The sequence below is a fragment of the Fusarium graminearum genome, chromosome 1 (assembly GCF_000240135.3).
Source record: "Fusarium graminearum PH-1 chromosome 1, whole genome shotgun sequence".
NCBI lineage: Eukaryota > Fungi > Ascomycota > Sordariomycetes > Hypocreales > Nectriaceae > Fusarium > Fusarium graminearum.
The window spans coordinates 10,976,102-10,994,229 of record NC_026474.1 but is presented as its reverse complement, the minus strand read 5'-3'; the positions used below and the strand labels follow the sequence as shown (position 1 = coordinate 10,994,229).

Here is an 18,128-nt window from a genome sequence, read left to right as displayed (position 1 = left end):
GAATTCGTGGCAGTCAAACTTTATAAATACTGTCTAAATGAAATACTGATATTTGACTTGACAACAAGTCAAGTTCATTGCAAAGTTTCTGACCTCGGGTTTCTCAGTGATATTGCTTTTTCTCAGGACTCTAAGTTCATCTGGTCATACACAATGAATAGAAAGCTCTGTGTCTGGGATCTGTCTGCAGGGACTTGTATTGAGGAGCTTCATTGCCCAGTAGATATAAGATCGGCAGTAATATTGTCCTCGTTTGAAGACCCCAAAGCCGCAATCCTCCAAAGCTACTGCGATGGCACCTATGTTTGGTACCTCGATAGTAGCAAAGTCGACAAGGACCACACTTTAAGATGGACCGCAGAACTGCCCTTCATAGGTCGGAATGTTTCACCAGACGGGAGGCTGTTGGCCGGCTTTTCATCAGATGGTCCATCTTTCGTCATATGGGATATCTCGAGACGCAAATTCCTATGGAAATTGCCGATGGTAGTGAAACAATACCATTATCACTGTATAGCATTTTCATCAGACTCAAACTTCCTGGCGACGAGTAGCGACGATGGGCCAATTCAACTCTGGGATATGAGGGATGGCAAATGCTTCAAGATCCTGACATTGGCTGATAATAACAGGTTGGAGTCAATGACATTCCACCCCGACATAAGATATCTCATCTCTACCCATACTGTCGATTATCGGACCAAGACCTGGCTATGGGAAATTAACACAGGTACCTGTTCTGTTATACACATTGAACTCTTACATAAGGACGCCCACCTTTTATTCTCTCCAGACGGTAAAACTATGGCCTCGCGAAATTCCAACAACACTATACAACTATGGGACTTGCAAAGACTCCTTGAAGTACCCCCGAAGGCTGACTTGGAGATGGGCTCCCTTTCCTTCTCGCCTGATTTGTCTATGATAGCGTCACTTTTCCGCGATGGCAAAATTGTCATTTGGGACACAGCTACTGGAGCGACGCTGCATAGCTTTTCTTGCCCCACCGCATGTTTGGTGGGGTTCTCCCCTGATTCGTCACTCATTGCAACTACGATGAGTCAAAAAACTGCCAAAATCTGGAACCTACATGAACCAGACTTTGAATGGCAACTCAACCAAAAAGGAGAATGCATCCCTCTCGAGTTCTCCCCAGACTCCCAAGTTATAGCCACTTTGGGGGCCGAGACCAAAATATGGGTGCGAGAAAGTGGTACGTTCAGATTCAAAGCTCTTTTATTGTCTGAAGAGGAAAACGAGAACATTTGCTTCTCGCGGGATACGAAACTGGTAGCTGCATCGAGTCCAGACAGTGTCACGATATGGAATTGTGATACAGGTCAGCTTGTTCAAAGTCTGCCACTCGAGGATGATTGCCAAGTCCTATCAATAGATGCAAGGCCTGGGACAGTCTCGTCGTACTCGGTAGTTGCGGTCACTGATGATAATGTCGAAGTCTGGGATTTGGAGACGTGTTCCTGTATCTTCAAAAGTGGCTTAACTCCTAATTATTTTTACGAAATCGCTTCATCTAGGGGTACGTTCACAGTCTCATCATCAATAGACCAGCTCAAAATCTGGGACTGGTCGACTGGGGAAACGCTTGCAATTTGTCCTTTGTCTTTTGACATTGGTGGACTACAAGATTTCTTTCCAGAAAGTTTGATTGTGTGCACTACCCGAGGACATTGGGTCCTGTCATCGGAGCCGGGTCACAGCAGGCAATTGACGCAGATATTTGGGGTTGAACCTAAATGTGAATGGGTTCAGTGGAAGGGCCACAACCTATTCAAGTTTCCCCCGGATCTTGTAAGTAGACACATTGAAGTAGCGGTTATACCGGGAGAGTCGTTAGGATTTATTGTTGCTGCCTACTCCCGTCTGCGAGGGGTTGTCATCTTGAGATTCTCGAATGAAGGGGGCATGTTGGATGATCTCATTTCTAGGTAGCAGCAATGACAGAAAGTCTGCGACATAACTTTAGCATAGAGAAGATGAAGAGCATAAGAATAGGTCTAAGGTAAGCAAAAATTGACTATGGTGTTTCGCCCCTTCTTTTTTAGCTAGGTTTCTGCGACCCTGAGTGAGGCAGCACCATTAGCACCTGTATAGTTTGATCATCCTACCTACTGAACTAGAGTATCTGGTTTGCAGATCATTGTTCAGGCGTTCCATCATCTGCAGCTGTCGTTAGACACTATCATCCCATCCTCTACCCTGCCTGCGAATCTTGAACATTGGATCGGATGGTTGGATCTTTCTTGACCAGGCTTGTTAATTGTTGTTCGTCTGATGCAAGATTTGAAGTCCTACTCATGGCTAGGTTTCAGTAATAATACTTAAAAAGTCAATTATGCCCTATCCCACAATAAAGGTTTACAGAGTGAGTCACTTGAGGAATAATAGATAAGGAGAGTTACTTGATGTTATGCCAACATATGATAGAATAACTTTTCCGTATAAGTTCTAAACAACACTCCATAAACTTAATGAAATTTGCAACCCTTGTAAACGTATATAAAGAAGAGCAAGTGATGATTAAAAACTTTTCCCCAGTAGAATTCTACATCGAGCCCCCAAGACACAATCATCAACACACACTTATCAACAATGGAATATCGACATCTGCTCATGGCTGCGGCATCAGAACGACGAGGGAACATACTAGCTCGTTGTTTGTTGTACTTTCTCTGTATAGCGTCCTTATGCGCTGGTGGGTTTGTCTTCTGGTTTACGTATCATTTGCGAAGCAAGGCTGGGCTTGATAAGTCCAATGTCAACAGCAACATCCCATCTATGAACCGGCGCAGCATGTAAGTCTTGTCGTAGCCCTAAAGCGACACATCCGCTGACATACACAAAGGCCCGACACGACACAAGAGTCTGTTCCTACCATACTGACATTCACGAATACGACTTCATGTGATCAAGGAACCGTTGCGGCCGGCGAAACACAAAAGTTCCTCCCCCTCTGCAGATTCTGTTGCGCCCACGGATACTGTCCTCAGCCATGCATATGCACAGGCTACGGTGAGGAATCTTCCCTCCCTCCCGTGACAGGTGTCCAGGCTTGTCGTATCCAGGGCACGGAGAAAGCAAATGACGAGTTGTGCGCGTTTGCTTGTGCCCATGGCTATTGTCCTTCGGAATCATGCACGACAGGATGCGAGTTTACAAATGGAAAGATGAACAAGCTTGAGCAGGTGCAGTAGCTCAGTAGTCAAGGCGGCATCTAAAAACGCCTTGCCCGAATCTGCCTCGAACCTTTCCCCAAACGAGCATGCTGCATCTCAAACCACCAGTAGCGCGCCACGAAGTTGGTGATGCAGGGTTATAAGTGGTTACATATTTGCGGCTGAGGTTACAACAAGGATCCTGGTGCATACCCGTTGAGGGGTGGAAAGAAAAGATACAGCATCAATATATCAATATTTAATCTTTCACTAATTAAGTCTCGGGATCACGTTGATTGACAGGGGAATTAATGGGTAGATAAAGTGCCAAGAGGGGAACTTGTCCCTCTCCCGTCTTGTCATTTTCTTGGTTTCCCCCGCTTCTGCTTTTTCGTGTAAGTGAAGTCAAGTAAAGTCACGATGGAGCCTCTACGACATGCGAATACTATGCCGCCTCAGGGTTTGACTCATCAGAGATCAGTTGCTAGAAAGCCAGTGGGAAAGCCATCTGTAGCGCCATTGTCTTCACCACAGACTTTCTCACTTGCGCATAGGCCTGCCCCTCAGCAGCAGCAGCAACAACAGATCCAGCCGCAGATCCAGAAACAACGTCCTCAATCTTACCATCCTGGACAGAGTCATCCTGGATACCCTCAACAAAGTCCACACCAGAGACACAATGTTCAGCCAGTCATACAACCCGTGCAGTCCATCCCGCAACAGCAAGTGCAGCCTGCTCAGCATCTTCCACCACAGCAACAACACCAAGGCCAATACTCTCAACAACCTCACCCCCAAGCCTTCCAACATCAACAACCTCGCCATCAATCGCCGCAACAGTCACAAATCCAGCAGCAGTCTCCATTACTGCAACAGCAAGTTCAGACACCACCTCAACAACCCCCGCAACAGCATGTACTGCCGCAACATCAAGTCCAGGCGCAGCATTCACAGCACCCTCAGCAACAACTGCATCAACAATCGCCGATACTGCAGCAGCAGACCCATCAATCACCACCTCAACAACAAATCCCCAGTCAATATCCTCAGCAACAGCCATTTAGTCCGATACCGTCAACCCCAAACATCGCGAATCAGACAGCCCCATCGACACTGGCAAACGCTCCTCAAACACCACAACCACAACCTCAACCTCAACCACAGCCCCAGACAACACCAGCGAGCCCAACTCCTCAAGTGCATCTTAACGACCCCGGCCATGCCAACATCGGCTCATTTGTCGTTGATCATGGGAGACCTGCGAGCATCGGTAGCAGCCCCGGCATTGCAACACCTGCCACTACCATCGCAAGCGTCGCTTCACCCAGTCCAATAGCCACTCCAGCATGGGATCCTGCTTCTCCTCCGCCAATTCAACAAACGCCGACAGTAGAGATCAGGCGAACCTCTACCGGCCAACCCAAACTGTGTAATCACTGTCGCAAAGGTGAGCCGACCAAACAGCCCATAGACACCCTCACTGACTGTTCTAGGGATCCCTCTCAATGTGTCGGTATATACCTGCCTCATCTGTAGCACCGCCAACATCACGACAAACTTTTGTGTTTGGTGCTTCACCTCCAATGCTGTCAACACTTCCCACAGTCACGACAAGTCTTACTACGCGACCGAATCCGATCCCCGTGTACAATCGTCGGTACAGGATGCGACAACTCACATGTGGACGATCCGAAAGAATGTTTCCGGGCGGCTTTGGTACACCCATAGCACCACTGGTCTCAAGACCCATCTCAAACCTACGACAGCGGCTCTGTCCGGGTTTTCAGGCTTACCACCTGGCTGGGATGAGCGCAGGACACCCGATGGACGAACCTTCTACTTTAACAAAAGAATGGGAACCAGCGCGTGGACTAAGCCAGCTAATTCTCTTCCCGAGGGTTGGAAGGAGTTGAGAACACCAGATGCGGTGCCATTTTACGTCAATGAACAATTGGGATTGTCAACTTGGGACCGACCAGGACAACAGCCAAAGCAGGGCAATAAAGTCGTGATTAAGAGAAGACCTGGACCAGGCCAGCCGATGACTTCGCAAAACGTCGGAGACAACCTCCTTTCCGCTACGATCAACGCCGCTAGGCTGACCGGCCAAGGCGTCGAGTCGGCCAGCAGACAGGTCGGCAAGCTAGGCAAGAGGAAGAACTGGAGGAAGCTGGGAAGAATGCTCAACCAAGTAAACGGTATGACGGGTGACAATTCTGGAAGCGATGGCGAATACAACGATTACAACGACAACGACAATAGCGGATTCGGGTTTGGGGACGATTCGGGCGGCTTTCAAGACCAACAGCAAGGACAATTCCAGCAGAGCTTCGATTCGTCTTTCTTGGACCAGTCGCAGCAGTCATTCGACTTGGGTGACAGCCAACAGCAAGCAATGTTCCAGCAGCCAGCATACGAACAACAGACGACCTTTGAGTATTCCGTTCAATCTGATCAGCCAGGATATGATATGTCCACATTCGAACAGCAGCCTGGGCAATTCAGTATCACGACAGAGGTTTCTTACACCACAGCCGAGCCTCAACCTACGTTTGAGCAACAGAGTTACGAGCCTCAGCAGGATCAATTTGTCCAACAACCCTACGAGCAGCAATCTAGTTTCGAGATTCAGCAACAAACCACATTCGAGCCAATGCCAGCCCAAGATTCTACTGTCATAGATCCATGTCAGCAGGCTCAACCGTTCGAGCCTGTTCCAACTGTACAGCAGATAGACTGTCCGCCGCCAGTATTACCACAAGAGACTTATGTGCAGCCCACACCCCAACCAATGTATCAACCGGAGCTGCAGCAAACATACTCTACTCAGCAGTACACCTACGATCCGACGCAGGCACCCCAAATGACCCAGCAGCAGGTGACTGTCACTTACCAAGTACCCACCTACGCCACCGAACCAGCACAACCCTTCATCCTTCAGTCTCAAGCAGCAGAACCAGTCTACCCGATCTACATCCCGAATAACCAACCTGAAATTATCACTAGCGATGCACACCTCGTTGAAGTGCCGGGTACTGATGACACAACTCTCATTCTAAACAGTGGATATGGAGGCAACGACATCCTCGCCGGCACAAGCCTGGCCGCAGAACAAAATACTCTGGCAACCCAAGTGCCGCAAGACCCCGTGGTCAATGTTACTATGCAGCAGTCGCAGTCACCTGTAGTGGAAACTACTTATTCGCCGGCGCCGGCGGTTCAACCTACCGCTGGAAAGACGGAAACAGTCGTGTCGGTTGATGCTGTGCCAGTGGACAACTTCAACACGGCCGAGAGGTGCAATCAGTTAATTTGATGAGATTCGAGTCGCAGTTTGGTAGCAGTCTGTCAACTATTGGACATAATGTTTTGAATGAGTGTTATTTTGTTTGATGTACTATCGTTGTTGAGCACAGCCGCTGTCTATGATGATGAATTGTCAATTTGAATACACGATATCGCAGCTTTATGATCATGATTCCCCTAGTCTATAGTTCAAAATGCAAGAAACACTTCATTTACTCCATGCGCCTAGCCACCAATACCCAAACACACACCCAACTTTGTATCTTTGTCTTTCACGCTCATGCCATCTGATAAATGTCAACCCTCGCACTATCACCTCGTTTGATCTTTCTCCGCAAGTCCCTAAGCGAATTCGCAGACTCTTCCTCCTCGCCAACCCAAGCAGGCGGAAAACACCTCTGCCATAATAACCACAACCCACTCGTGATCAACGTTACAGGTATCGCAATAGCCCAGTACATCCATATCTTATTCGACACAGTCCACTGCCCCGTATCATCATCAACGTTAAAGAACGACATACTGAACAGCGCAGAAATGAACGTCCCGGGTAGAAACGCCAGCGTGACAAAGGCAATGGTCTTCATCGCTGCGCTGTCAGACTGCGTCGCTCGACCAATCTTTACCGCCACTCTCGAATCGTATTGCGCGACCGAGTTGAACGCTAGTTGGACTTCATTTAGGAGTCGCTCCTTGTTTGCGGATGCTCGATGGCGAAGACTCCGAAGAATGTGGTCATACCACAGCAATCGCTCGTCCACGCGTCGAAATCCTGCGTTTCTTTGTCTATCTCCCCACCCGACTTCATCTCGAAACACGTTGTGCTGCTGTAATATAGACGCAACGGTCTTTTCCGCAACTTCAAGCGTCTCCGAAACGTGAATTGCGTGTCGTGCTGTATCGTGCATGTGTCTGTACCTTGGACTTGGTCTTTTGCTCCATTTCTCTTTTTCGATGCCTCTTACTTGATCACGGACGGCCCAGACGCTGTTGTCCTGTAAATTGGACAGTTGTTCGAGAAGGCGCGGGTATACCCAGAAGGGGTCGTTGAGGGCATCGCTATGAGAGTTTGTCAACAGCGGTTCGGGAAAGAGTCCTCGGAGACGAGTTTGTTTGGGAGATTCAAAGACGATGAGGTATGTTTGCTGGGTTGAGGCGATCCAGCGGGTGAAGATGTTGAATTTGTGCCAGACGTGGGTGTTCTGGTCTACTAACTGCTTGACGAGGAAGCGTGACCATGTATCTAGCATCGACGGTTAGTAAGGTGACTCCGGGTATGCGCAGAGGGTTGCTTACTTAGTGCCAAGAGTTCACCTTCATCATCGCGGAATGTCTCGCTGCCAAAGTAACCGTTTGATCTACGACTATAGCCAGACCACCATAGCTCTGGCATGAGGAATTCATCGGTGAAGCATTTTCGACAAGATGGACACTCGCGCACCATGTCAGCGTCTGCGAAACTATTCCCATTAGCAGCCATTTACCTCATATTGTCTGAGTACTCACATAACCGTGACATGAGAGTCAGTCGTTAACGAAGGATGTAAACCATCGCTATAAAACTCGCTAGGTCGAATCTGTTTCAACCCACGCCATTCCTTTTTCCCTACTCCCATTAGTCCCTCTTCACACCAAAATTTGAGTAAAAACACACCTTTATCCCATGATAACACATAAAATTCTTTACAGTTTTGGTGTACTCGTTTTGATGGCTGTGGCATTTTGTGAACAGACTTGTCGAAAAATGTAAGAATTAACTAGACGTTGGGCTGCTGCCTTTTTCAACCACCAGAAACAAAGATCAGATCATGTTTTTTCTGAGGCAGTGTTGAAAATGCGAAACATGATGTATTTACAATTTTCCCATCGCCAACAGAAGAGCTGAGCCTCGTTCTGGGGGGGTGTTGGGCCAATCGTTTTATGGCGGTTGCGTGTCTTGTTTGTATGCGCCGTGCTTACCGCCCATGCAGGGTTGCATTGAAGCCGACGCTGATTTAAATCCTGAATCAGTCTTGGTGTGTATAAAGGCGAAGAGTGTCGTAGCTATTTCGTCAGGTCTTTCTCCAGGCCCCGTTTTGTTCTTTTAATCCACCTGACATGCATGCGGGTTGGGCGTTTGTTGTATGCAGCGTGCCGCTAATCTTTCTGCCGGCACCAAAGAAAGGGTATCGTTTGCCAAAAACATAAATGGGGATGCAGATATGCTGCGTTTCGATGTGCTCTAGTGTTGAATATTTGTCGTGTCTTGCAGACCATCCACACTGTTAGGCTGAGGTAAGTAGTTACCCTGCAGACCTCCAACAGTGATGAAATGAATTAGGTACATGTATGTACCTATCAAGGTGAAATTTATCACGCTGTATTACTAGTTCTTATTCTCTTTCTATTCTACTCGCCCGTTTCTAAGAATGTACCCTTCAAACAGTTCTCTTTCTGATGTACGGAGAGGAATCCTGTTGGTATTGAACTCCAGGCGAATGTTACTCCAGCTTCACCGCATGCCCCAGCTCCAAGACTCGCATCATGTCCCGTTTAAGCCATTCGCGCTGTTCGGACTGTTTGAGCCATTCGAACCATTCGAACCATTCGAACCATTCGAACCATTCGAACCATTCGAACCATTCGAACCATTCGAACCATTCGAACCATTCGAACCATTCATACCATTCATACCATTCATACCATTCATACCATTCATACCATTCATACCATTCATACCATTCATACCATTCATATTGTTCGCGCCGTTCGAGTCATCCATGCCGTTCAAACCGTTCGCGCCGTTCTGTGCTATATGATAGCGAAATAATGGTCGAGGTCTGTGTAGAAATTTGTGGTGCATCAAGCCTTGCTCGATCTTGACCGCCAGCCACGTCTCCGATACTAGCGTCCGAAGCATATGTACCGGACGGTCTTTCCAGCCAGATAAATTAATAGAAAGAAACAGCATCGCCAAGAATTTGAAGTAGCATTCGAATGGAATGTAATCATCGTCAAAGAGTATTTCGCCATGGTTTGAGTTTGGCCACGAAGTGATCACGTAGTTTTGGCCGACCTGTGTCTCTTGCAAGGCTCGCAACGCGTCTGTGCGGAGGCAGTACTGGAGGCCATGGAGTATTGACTGGATGTCCTCTCCTTCTCTTGTGATGGTGGGCAATGCGTGGCCCCAGAGCATCTACTCGTCGTGTTAGTGATTTTTGCTAGGCCTTCAAAGGAGGTAGGTATTTGCCAGCATCCAGCGCGTTGGTCTCTCGCATTCTTCGTAACGCATAGGCGAGTTTGCGAATATCGTGTTCTCCAATTCCTCATCTATTATGGTCGCGTACAATCTTCTCATTTCATACATCGAGGTGTCGGCAAAGATATTGGGCATATAACGTAGTGCAAAGCCCTGTTGGCTTTCTATCTTTTTTTCGTGCCTGAGCAATAGTATGAATGCGTCATCTAAGTCCGACCGGAGATTCTAGCCGTTGCGGTGGAAGAGGCCGAAGGTATCCATGACGATATGATTTTGCTGATGTCGAGATAGCAATGAATGAATGATGTTCATCTTCCAAGATTAGAGAAACGGGTTCTTTATATTGAGGAACCAGGTGCTTAACGTACCTAAGGAAGGAGACAAGGAAGCCTCAGGTTATCAGAAAAATTGACCGCTAGGAACATAAGAGATAAAATTATTAGACCAACTTATGCTGCTTAGACTAGTATTCTTAGACTACTTATTTTTATATCCTAAGACTTAAGAGGCCAACTTTTCTGCTACCTACTAGATATCGCAAGAAGGATGAAGGGTGGTTGAGTGACTGATTGTTAACTCAAAAGCATTATTTATTCGCCATCGCTAGAACTAGCTGCTACACATGTACAGTAACCATGATTCCAACTCGGCAGAGAACGACGCCCAATATAAAACGCTTTAGAAAAAGCTGTACTCGACTTCGTAGTCCCTGCAGGAATGGTCATCAGTAACTGGTGCAACACAGATGATGTAAAGACATACCACACGATCCCAATATCTCTTTTCTTTTCCGTCACAGCCCTCAAGTTCTCAACAATGTTTACCCTGCTTTCCTCCCCTTGTTGAGGCAACTAGTCCTCTTCATGGGACCGCGCCAGCTCTTTCAATGTGGGAATATCGCCCTCTCTCTCTGTGGGTGACGGCTGACCATATTAGCACTTTGTTTCTGTTGCACAAAGGCTGGTACTCACTGGTCGCGAGGTTTCTGAACCCTCATCATCGGCATCGTCTACTGTGGCCTGCCATGCAGTCATGTTCGGCGCGAAATGATTGTTCCATGCACCCTAGTCTATGGTGATGCCTTCAAAAGTCTGTACCTGTGGTATTGCGCCCATTTCGGCATCTTCCATCATAACCTCGGCGTTTGGGTCGACATGGTTGAGTAGTTCAATGACATGATCAGAGTCCACTATGGGGCTTTCGACGTCGTTGTCGAGCATGTCGTGGTCTTGCGGTTCGTCGTTGGACATGTTGGACATGTTGGGAAGCGAGTGTGGGTAACTGTATTGACGAGCGATATAGCTATTGTAGATTATAGCATAATGAAAGAGAAGAAATGGATGCAGCCGCTGGAAAGCCCAGCATTATCATCTAACAAAGGCATGGTGTTAAGGAAGGAGCGACATCTCAAGCGAAAGCATGCTAGGGACGGAACTCATCTAGAGAACCATTGTTTCAGCTGCTGTTCGAGACCCATCGTCTCGCCTTTTTGATCAGCGCTGCTACCCGTGGACAGCAGATTCTAGACCTGGCTAGTAGGTATGCGAGACCCGAGCAGTCGGTAGACAGGCTGTCAAGTGGAACGGGACGTCGATCACTAGCTGTCTTTCCACCAACACCAAGAATGCGACAGACTCAGTACTTGGTCATACATGAATAGCTTCACCTAGTATCAGAGTGTATAAAGTGTATTCGCGCCATACCCGCGCAATATCAATTCAGTGCAGAGTGCAGCCATCACGACTCTTATCTACAAGCACCTCAAGCTGATCTTCACATGCCCAGCAGCGTTAATCGCGGAAGCGCACAACACACTGCAATAAATGCAACATCCCAGATCGCCATAAATATCTTCACCGAGAAAATAAAAAGCGCATCATCACCAAATGAGCTTTTATTAACAAAACGTGCCATCACGAAAACATAAGCGATCTTCAAAGCAACCCCGCACACAGCCACGGGCGACTCAGAGCCTACGGAGGCAGTCCGTCAAACAAAAGAGCGACATCACGTTATACGAACCTATCGAATGAACAGACATGTATTCCGAAATCGTTCTCTTGCAGCTATGTTTTACTTTGGATCGGCCATCATGAGGCTTTTCTTATGGTGGTGACATTCGAAGACGTCATAGCATGCATGCATGGGATTGTCCAAAACCTGACTCGGATTCTGATCGAGATGAAACGTCGAATTCTTGTAATATGCACTTGTTGCACGTGGCTTTTCGGCAGAGAGTTGCGTGACCTCATGGTGTGGATCATATGCCAGAGAGGGCATGATGCGAACTGTCAAGTACTGCAACGTTAGATGTATAACACTTTGGAGTACGCATCGCCACAGCCAGGCAACTACAGACATTCATTCATTCACATGGGGAAAACAAATTGTAGTGTTAAACTTATGGTATTTCTGCCATTCAGTGTGGGTGCTATGCTACCTCTAGGCGGTCATTCATCACCACCATCCCAATCATTACCCCCCGATATCTTCCAGAGAAGAAACAAGAAGAGTAGCCACTCAAGATAATTCCCGTTATCCATTTCCATTTCCCTTGTTTTTCGAGTGCAAAGCTGGCCTCAGGCCTGCGCACCGAAAAAGTAACCGATCCAACATGGGGTATCCCGAATGCATGCGCAGAGTTATAAGACAAAAAACAAGTACAAGAACAATGATAAAATACAACGCCGTTTGGGCAATCAAGGTGTTCTCGTTCCTTGATGCGCCAGTGTGAAAGGAGGTCTAAAATGCAAAAATTTCCCACTTCTCTGTTGAGGGGAAAGGTCCTGAAATGCTAGTATGCTGAATGCTGGAGGTTTGGTCGTAGAAGCATGCCGGGTGAGGAGAGCGAAAGAGGTTGTACAGGTCGTGATGGTGGTAAAGCGAAAGGTGTTTGTGGCGATGCGTGGCGTGGGAAGAAATCTGGAGTGTTCTATAGTCGTTTCATGTGTGGACGTGTCGAGAGTTTGATGGTGATGGCGAGAGTCAAAAGGTAGTAGTAGGTAATAGGCGAGAGTCAAGATGTTTGCGGCGGTGAGGTTGTTTGTGGGGTTTGTTCTAAGGGGGTATCATGGTTGTGTGTGTCGGTGACCGCCTTCTTGATCTCTGCTTGTCGCAGCGCATTTACTTCTTGTGCGACTTGCTAGAGCGAGAGTAGTTTCTTCGCACGCGCTCTCGACCGCGGCGCTCTTCCTCGTCGCTGCTGTTGCTGCCGCTGCTGTGGCGGCGACGATCCTCCTCGTACCAAGCGCTCAGCGACTTTCCGCCAAAGGTGAGATCCTCATCCTCGATGATGGTGGGCTGGACCCAGGCGTAAGCTGAAGGTTCGACTTCGCGGGGGACGTAGTAGTAGTAGGTTTCGGGTTGTGTGAGACATGGTGACTTTTGTTTGTGTTGAAGAGAGAAAGAAGGAGGTTGGTGTTTTTCCTTTCTGCACGGAAAAGTCGGGGATATTTATTTGTTGTTGTGGAAGAAACTTTGTTGTATTTTTTTGCTGGGGAGGAATGGACACGCCCCAGTAAACAAAGAAGGTGGCACTCCTACACAAAGGGATAGACGGTGAGTGTGGTTGATTTGTTGTTACTGCGTCAAGCAATAATAAAAGAGGTCCAGCTCAAAAAAGATGTATTGGAAAAAAGCTGTGACGGGTTATCTCGTGAATGGTTGTATTGTATTGAGTATATAAAATAATTCAAAAAGGAAGAAGAGAGAGAAGCTCCAGGAAGGGGATTTCGGGGGGAAGGCTGATGGATATAGACACTGGCAGAGCCTGTGGGGGGAGTGTAATTAACTGGAGCCTCAGGTGAATCAAGGTGGAGGTGTGGCGGGTCTCGGCTGGAGGGGGCGTGGCAAGGAGGACGACGCTCTAAAAGGGCGTGGGGAGGTCGTTACAGAGCTGAGCTTGAGCCGCACTGTGGTCGTCACTGAAGAGGTTGATTTCTTCAGAAGGTGTCTAAGGGTCATTCAATCCCCTATCCACAGTGGCAATTCACCTCCAAAGCCCAAACAAGGCATCCCGACTCGGCCGCACGGTGGAAGAGAAGACACAGCGACGGGCAGCTTTGGGGGTGGGTTTAGCCAAGAAACCGGAATCTCGAACGGGACTCCTTTTTTTTAAAAAAAAATTTGAGGCCTGGACCTCCGAACTGACATGACAAGGGGATCGATCCATTCCTACAGCGTATTTTGCGGGGATGGGCGAGGGCCTGGGATAACGAATGCCCTAGAACCAAAACCAGCATTCCACTGTATAAATGATAAGAAGACACAGAAAGAGAAAAAAAAGGAAGCTATTCGGGGGTGCCGAACATCGGCCAATCTGTTGTTGAATCGTGAGGGAATTGTTGCTGTTTATTTGTTGACTCATTCTTTTTTGTCGCTCACACCATACAACACACACACACACACTCTCTCTCCCATGTGGTTAAAAACTTTGACGGAGGAACATTTCGGGTTGTCGTTTTTTGTGTTGGGGGGTTGAATCCGACGTGTTGGAGTCAAGATGGATGGACGGTCTTGATCATGAGTGGAGGAACTGAATGCATCTGTAGACTAATTTGAGCCCTTTTTTCTGTTTCTGTTTCTTCTTTTCTTCTTTTTCAGAGTCAAGGGCGACGATCAAAGTGATGAGCCATAATTAAAAATTTGTCGGGTGAATTATGTCGTGTCATGCCCGTAATCGTAAATCATGTCTTGTTTTTTGTTTCGTGGCGGAGAATAATACGGGTTGTCTTTTGTTAGATACGAGTTGATTAATTCAAAAGAGGTAAGACAAACACAAAACAAACACACATCATTGAAAGCGCATTGTTGGGGGGCATCAAAAAACCTTGGCTGTGTTCATTAAGTGGAATAATAAAAACATGTCTTGATGGGTTGGCATGTCACGTAAGTGCTGTTAGACATTTGTGATGATCATGTCTTGGAAGAACAAACGGACACACAGTAGGTGACAAGCATGCGGTGGGCCACGGATCCGCCTCGGTCAAGTAAAAAAGGTGAACTGATCGATTCATCGTCAATTATACGATGCTAGGGAACTCGCCGAAAAGATGCTAATAATAACGAGAATAACGAAAAAAAGTGAGGCTGGATCTCTCTCTCTTTTCCCCCTTATCATTAAAGCTCGGGCCCTTCCATGAGCCATGAGTCGATGGTACGATTACCTCGTGGGATTATTCTGGGCTTATATATCTTTCCCCGTCTGTGTCGTATTTTAAATTGAAGATGGGTGAGATGGGACACACTAAACACTGTGCATGCAAAAAAAGGCATTTGCGATATTCCATTTTGTGGTTCAAAATGGATTGCCTAGCAGGGCAGACTCAGCCCAGCCCAGCCCAAGCCATCCCGGCGGTACTATCACCGCCTTGCGTGAGACTATTGAACAAATGAGCATCCGAATACGTAGGTAGGCAGCAGGCCTCAGTCTCTCTTTTTGTCTCTCTTGGCGGTATATGTCTTCTGGTATCTTTGTTTTGCAGAAAAGAAAAACCGCCACGCTGGCCAAGCCAGACTTCACCACGTATTAGACGCATTGGTGATGCAGATGGGGCCTGATTGCGGGGAAGCAGGCATTCACAGACGCAAGGCAAGGCAGTGGAGGAGGCTCCGCGGGTCCTGGGGGGGAGCCTGGCCTGGCCTTGTTGAGTGGGAGAAAATGGATATCTGACAGGGGGAGAGAGGAGGGGGGAGTGTGGATAAGTTGTGGGATGTACAGTGCAGCTTATCTGACAAGAGCTTGCTTGCATTGACAAGTTCCCAATCGAGTTACCTGTTCGAGCCGAAGCTATCTACATACAAATATGCGAACCATTTCCCCACACGTAGAAATGATAAGATACGATGGGTATGCTGACATTCCAAAGATACCCGACCGACGCGTAAAAAAGACCACATGGCGAAAAGGACAAAGAGGCGGTACAGGTTGGGAGAACAGGTTTGTGTCTATCTGCTGACTGCACCGCTGACGATGACTACCTCCAACGGGAACGGCAAAGACGGACGGTGCGGTACGAGCATATTGCCGCAATTGTCAATTATTGTATTATGCGCAGCTGACGGCAGCAGGCGGGCTGAGTATGTAGACATGAATGTGTGTTTGTATATCTCAGATAGGAACTATTTGCGCCGCCGCAAGCGTTCTGGACTCTGATCTTCGCTGAACAAGATGGATGCACATCTTTTCGTGCAAACAGTATGAGATAACAGCAACTCACATCATCGTGGGGGAAAACTGTGAGGCTCGAAGATCATATCACCTGCATTTCGTTCTTGACACACACACACAAGATGGGTATCTGAGACAGGTGGGCTAGGTTAGTCGTTGATCTAAACCCCATGATTTGACAAGCGCGCATGTGCCTCGATTTTGATGCCTGGGAAAGCAAGCCAAGCAAGTATCAGGATGTGGAAAAAGGCGGGGGAGAGGATACAAAGAGTAAGCTGCGGGTGGTTGGGGTTGGGGTTACTTTGCGATGAGATGGGTTCGTCACATGCTGAAACCCGCCAGTCACGATAAGTGTTTATTTCAGCCTGGAGAGATGGTTTACTAGAGCTTCACGCCACAAGGAGTATTGTCGTGAAACGGTGAAAGAAGCGGTGATGCATTAAAACAATAGAATTGTCGGAGATATTAAAAAAGAGAGTTTGGCATGATTCAATGGTGATTGTTTAGATCCAAAAGATTACAGTAGATAAAGCCGAGGCTTTAAACTGTGCGGCTGTAAGGTCTTCTCTAAAGGGGAATCTGGGGTCAGGTCGGCTTACAGGGGTTCCTAATCAACCTTTCCGCGGGAACCTCTCCTCTAGCCTGTGTCAACCCTGGAAATGGACCATTCATGGGGGGAGCGTACCGAAAATCCCGGAGCCGCTCCTTAAACGTAAGCTTTAGGAACTCTTTCCGGGGTGCTGGACCTAGGTAGAGAGTCCTATTCCTGGTGTGCAATGCCTACCTAGGTATGGAGTAAAAGACCTAGAGTCAGCTCGTAAAGAAAAAAGAGCCTCGACTTTAACGGCTGAAGGATTATTGAAAAGTTTATTCCAAGACATAACCAAGACTATCGATATGATCTGACATGGGCTGAAGCTAGTACCGTGGGAGTTACCGAGAGAAAATAAACTTGTCAAACTTTTTCCCTCTTGTCTTTTAGCTTGACTCGTTCTGTAAAAAAGGGGACGATTATCAGAATTTTCATTAATACAGTTGGAGTTTGTTCAGCCACTGAGTTGAGTCAGTCTGCACAGTACAGTGCGCGATTACCCCGTACTTTTGTCTGAATGAATCGCCTTTTCGTTTGTTACACCCCCTTTTTTCTTGGCATACAGTAGTAGCCTTGTGTGTGCTCTCTCTCGCGTCAGCCACGAGGCATGTCAAGAGATTGACCATGTCGTGACACCGCCATGATGTGCTGTCTGTTGTTATACTGTTTGCTCACCGACTCTGACTCTGCCAGCAACCCTTTTGTTTTTATTGTAACTTAATCTGATTCATTTACTAGAACAAATGACTCTCTTTGTTATCATCGGCAATTGAAACGACGCCCCCCGCGAAAACAGGATGCCAAGCACCGAAACGACAATCCTTTGTTCTCCCCCCGCTCCGGCTTCGGCCCGGCTTTTGTTTTGTGTGGGTTAACCTCTGGCTCCCGTTATCCGGCCGGTTTGTGCAAAGGAAAAATCTTTCTTTGGACTACCAACTCGGACCGGGACTGAACTCCTTAGTTAATCGCACAGTGATGGAATAGAATTCTGGGGAAAAGTAGGCGAGAAACGGGGCTAGCTGCAGAGCCGTTTGACTGTTTGAACGGAATGTTCCTGTGCCTGTCTGTCTACTACCCAGGGCCTGCACAAAATTTGACAACGGGCAGTCTTGTCAGTGGGTTGCAAGGCTAAGAAACAAAGCGCTGCAAGGCGTCAAGTCTTGTCATTTATTTTTCATTGGTTGCATGCATGTCAGGCAAAAAGGTTTCGCCTCTTTAACGACGTCACAAAGGCATCAACGGTTTGTCTTTTTACGTCTAAAGATCCACTATTTTTAATTTTTTTTTGTTTCTTTTATGGCCGTCATCAAAGAGAACAGAACAGAAAAGAAAGAAACTGTGAAACAATAACCGGTTTTGACAGGGCGCGGCGGGATACTCCCGTTCCGGGATTAACGGTTGTTCTGTCAAAAAACCTGCCCCTCCATTATGATGTCATGTTGCCCTGGATCAATCTCGCAATCGGTTCCGAGATCTTGGATTCTCAAGAGATGGGGTGTGTGTGAGTGTCTGAATGGTTCTAGACCTGTTTGATTTGCATTGACTTCTCTTTAATGATGCTGCAGTATCGATTGAGACCAACATTGTATCTTGAGGGCTTGGCGGGCTTACACAACGACGTAATTGTTTTGTAGACGAGCTGTATCATGC

At 47.4% G+C, this 18,128-nt stretch overlaps 8 protein-coding genes across 8 annotated transcripts; 3 read left to right on the top strand and 5 right to left on the bottom strand.

Annotated features, from left to right (window-relative positions):
* Window positions 1-153: 153 nt before the first annotated feature.
* FGSG_10493 (uncharacterized protein) lies at window positions 154-2,234 on the top strand (the record flags this gene model as incomplete). The annotated part of the gene is made up of 6 exons (XM_011321179.1): window positions 154-730; window positions 794-1,213; window positions 1,340-1,537; window positions 1,658-1,809; window positions 1,985-2,020; window positions 2,139-2,234. The coding sequence occupies 6 exons, from the start codon at window positions 154-156 to the stop codon at window positions 2,232-2,234; spliced, it is 1,479 nt and encodes a 492-aa protein (XP_011319481.1).
* A 376-nt stretch (window positions 2,235-2,610) lies between these two features.
* Window positions 2,611-3,212, top strand: FGSG_10492 (uncharacterized protein; the record flags this gene model as incomplete). Its single annotated transcript, XM_011321178.1, has 2 exons — window positions 2,611-2,813; window positions 2,864-3,212. 2 exons carry the CDS (start codon window positions 2,611-2,613, stop codon window positions 3,210-3,212), a joined length of 552 nt encoding a protein of 183 aa, XP_011319480.1.
* Window positions 3,213-3,864: 652 nt separating this feature from the next.
* FGSG_13773 (uncharacterized protein) lies at window positions 3,865-4,233 on the bottom strand (the record flags this gene model as incomplete). The annotated part of the gene is made up of 1 exon (XM_011321177.1): window positions 3,865-4,233. The coding sequence occupies one exon, from the start codon at window positions 4,231-4,233 to the stop codon at window positions 3,865-3,867; it is 369 nt and encodes a 122-aa protein (XP_011319479.1).
* A 981-nt stretch (window positions 4,234-5,214) lies between these two features.
* Window positions 5,215-6,489, top strand: FGSG_10491 (uncharacterized protein; the record flags this gene model as incomplete). Its single annotated transcript, XM_011321176.1, has 1 exon — window positions 5,215-6,489. The coding sequence occupies one exon, from the start codon at window positions 5,215-5,217 to the stop codon at window positions 6,487-6,489; it is 1,275 nt and encodes a 424-aa protein (XP_011319478.1).
* A 268-nt stretch (window positions 6,490-6,757) lies between these two features.
* On the bottom strand, window positions 6,758-8,200 carry FGSG_10490 (uncharacterized protein; the record flags this gene model as incomplete). Its single annotated transcript, XM_011321175.1, has 4 exons — window positions 6,758-7,722; window positions 7,776-7,939; window positions 7,986-8,103; window positions 8,134-8,200. 4 exons carry the CDS (start codon window positions 8,198-8,200, stop codon window positions 6,758-6,760), a joined length of 1,314 nt encoding a protein of 437 aa, XP_011319477.1.
* Window positions 8,201-9,000: 800 nt separating this feature from the next.
* FGSG_13772 (uncharacterized protein) lies at window positions 9,001-9,654 on the bottom strand (the record flags this gene model as incomplete). The annotated part of the gene is made up of 1 exon (XM_011321174.1): window positions 9,001-9,654. One exon carries the CDS (start codon window positions 9,652-9,654, stop codon window positions 9,001-9,003), a length of 654 nt encoding a protein of 217 aa, XP_011319476.1.
* Window positions 9,655-10,395: 741 nt separating this feature from the next.
* Window positions 10,396-10,976, bottom strand: FGSG_10489 (uncharacterized protein; the record flags this gene model as incomplete). The annotated part of the gene is made up of 4 exons (XM_011321173.1): window positions 10,396-10,426; window positions 10,480-10,502; window positions 10,689-10,781; window positions 10,815-10,976. The coding sequence occupies 4 exons, from the start codon at window positions 10,974-10,976 to the stop codon at window positions 10,396-10,398; spliced, it is 309 nt and encodes a 102-aa protein (XP_011319475.1).
* A 1,864-nt stretch (window positions 10,977-12,840) lies between these two features.
* FGSG_10488 (uncharacterized protein) lies at window positions 12,841-14,136 on the bottom strand (the record flags this gene model as incomplete). Its single annotated transcript, XM_011321172.1, has 2 exons — window positions 12,841-13,147; window positions 14,123-14,136. The coding sequence occupies 2 exons, from the start codon at window positions 14,134-14,136 to the stop codon at window positions 12,841-12,843; spliced, it is 321 nt and encodes a 106-aa protein (XP_011319474.1).
* Between the last annotated feature and the right edge of the window lie 3,992 nt (window positions 14,137-18,128).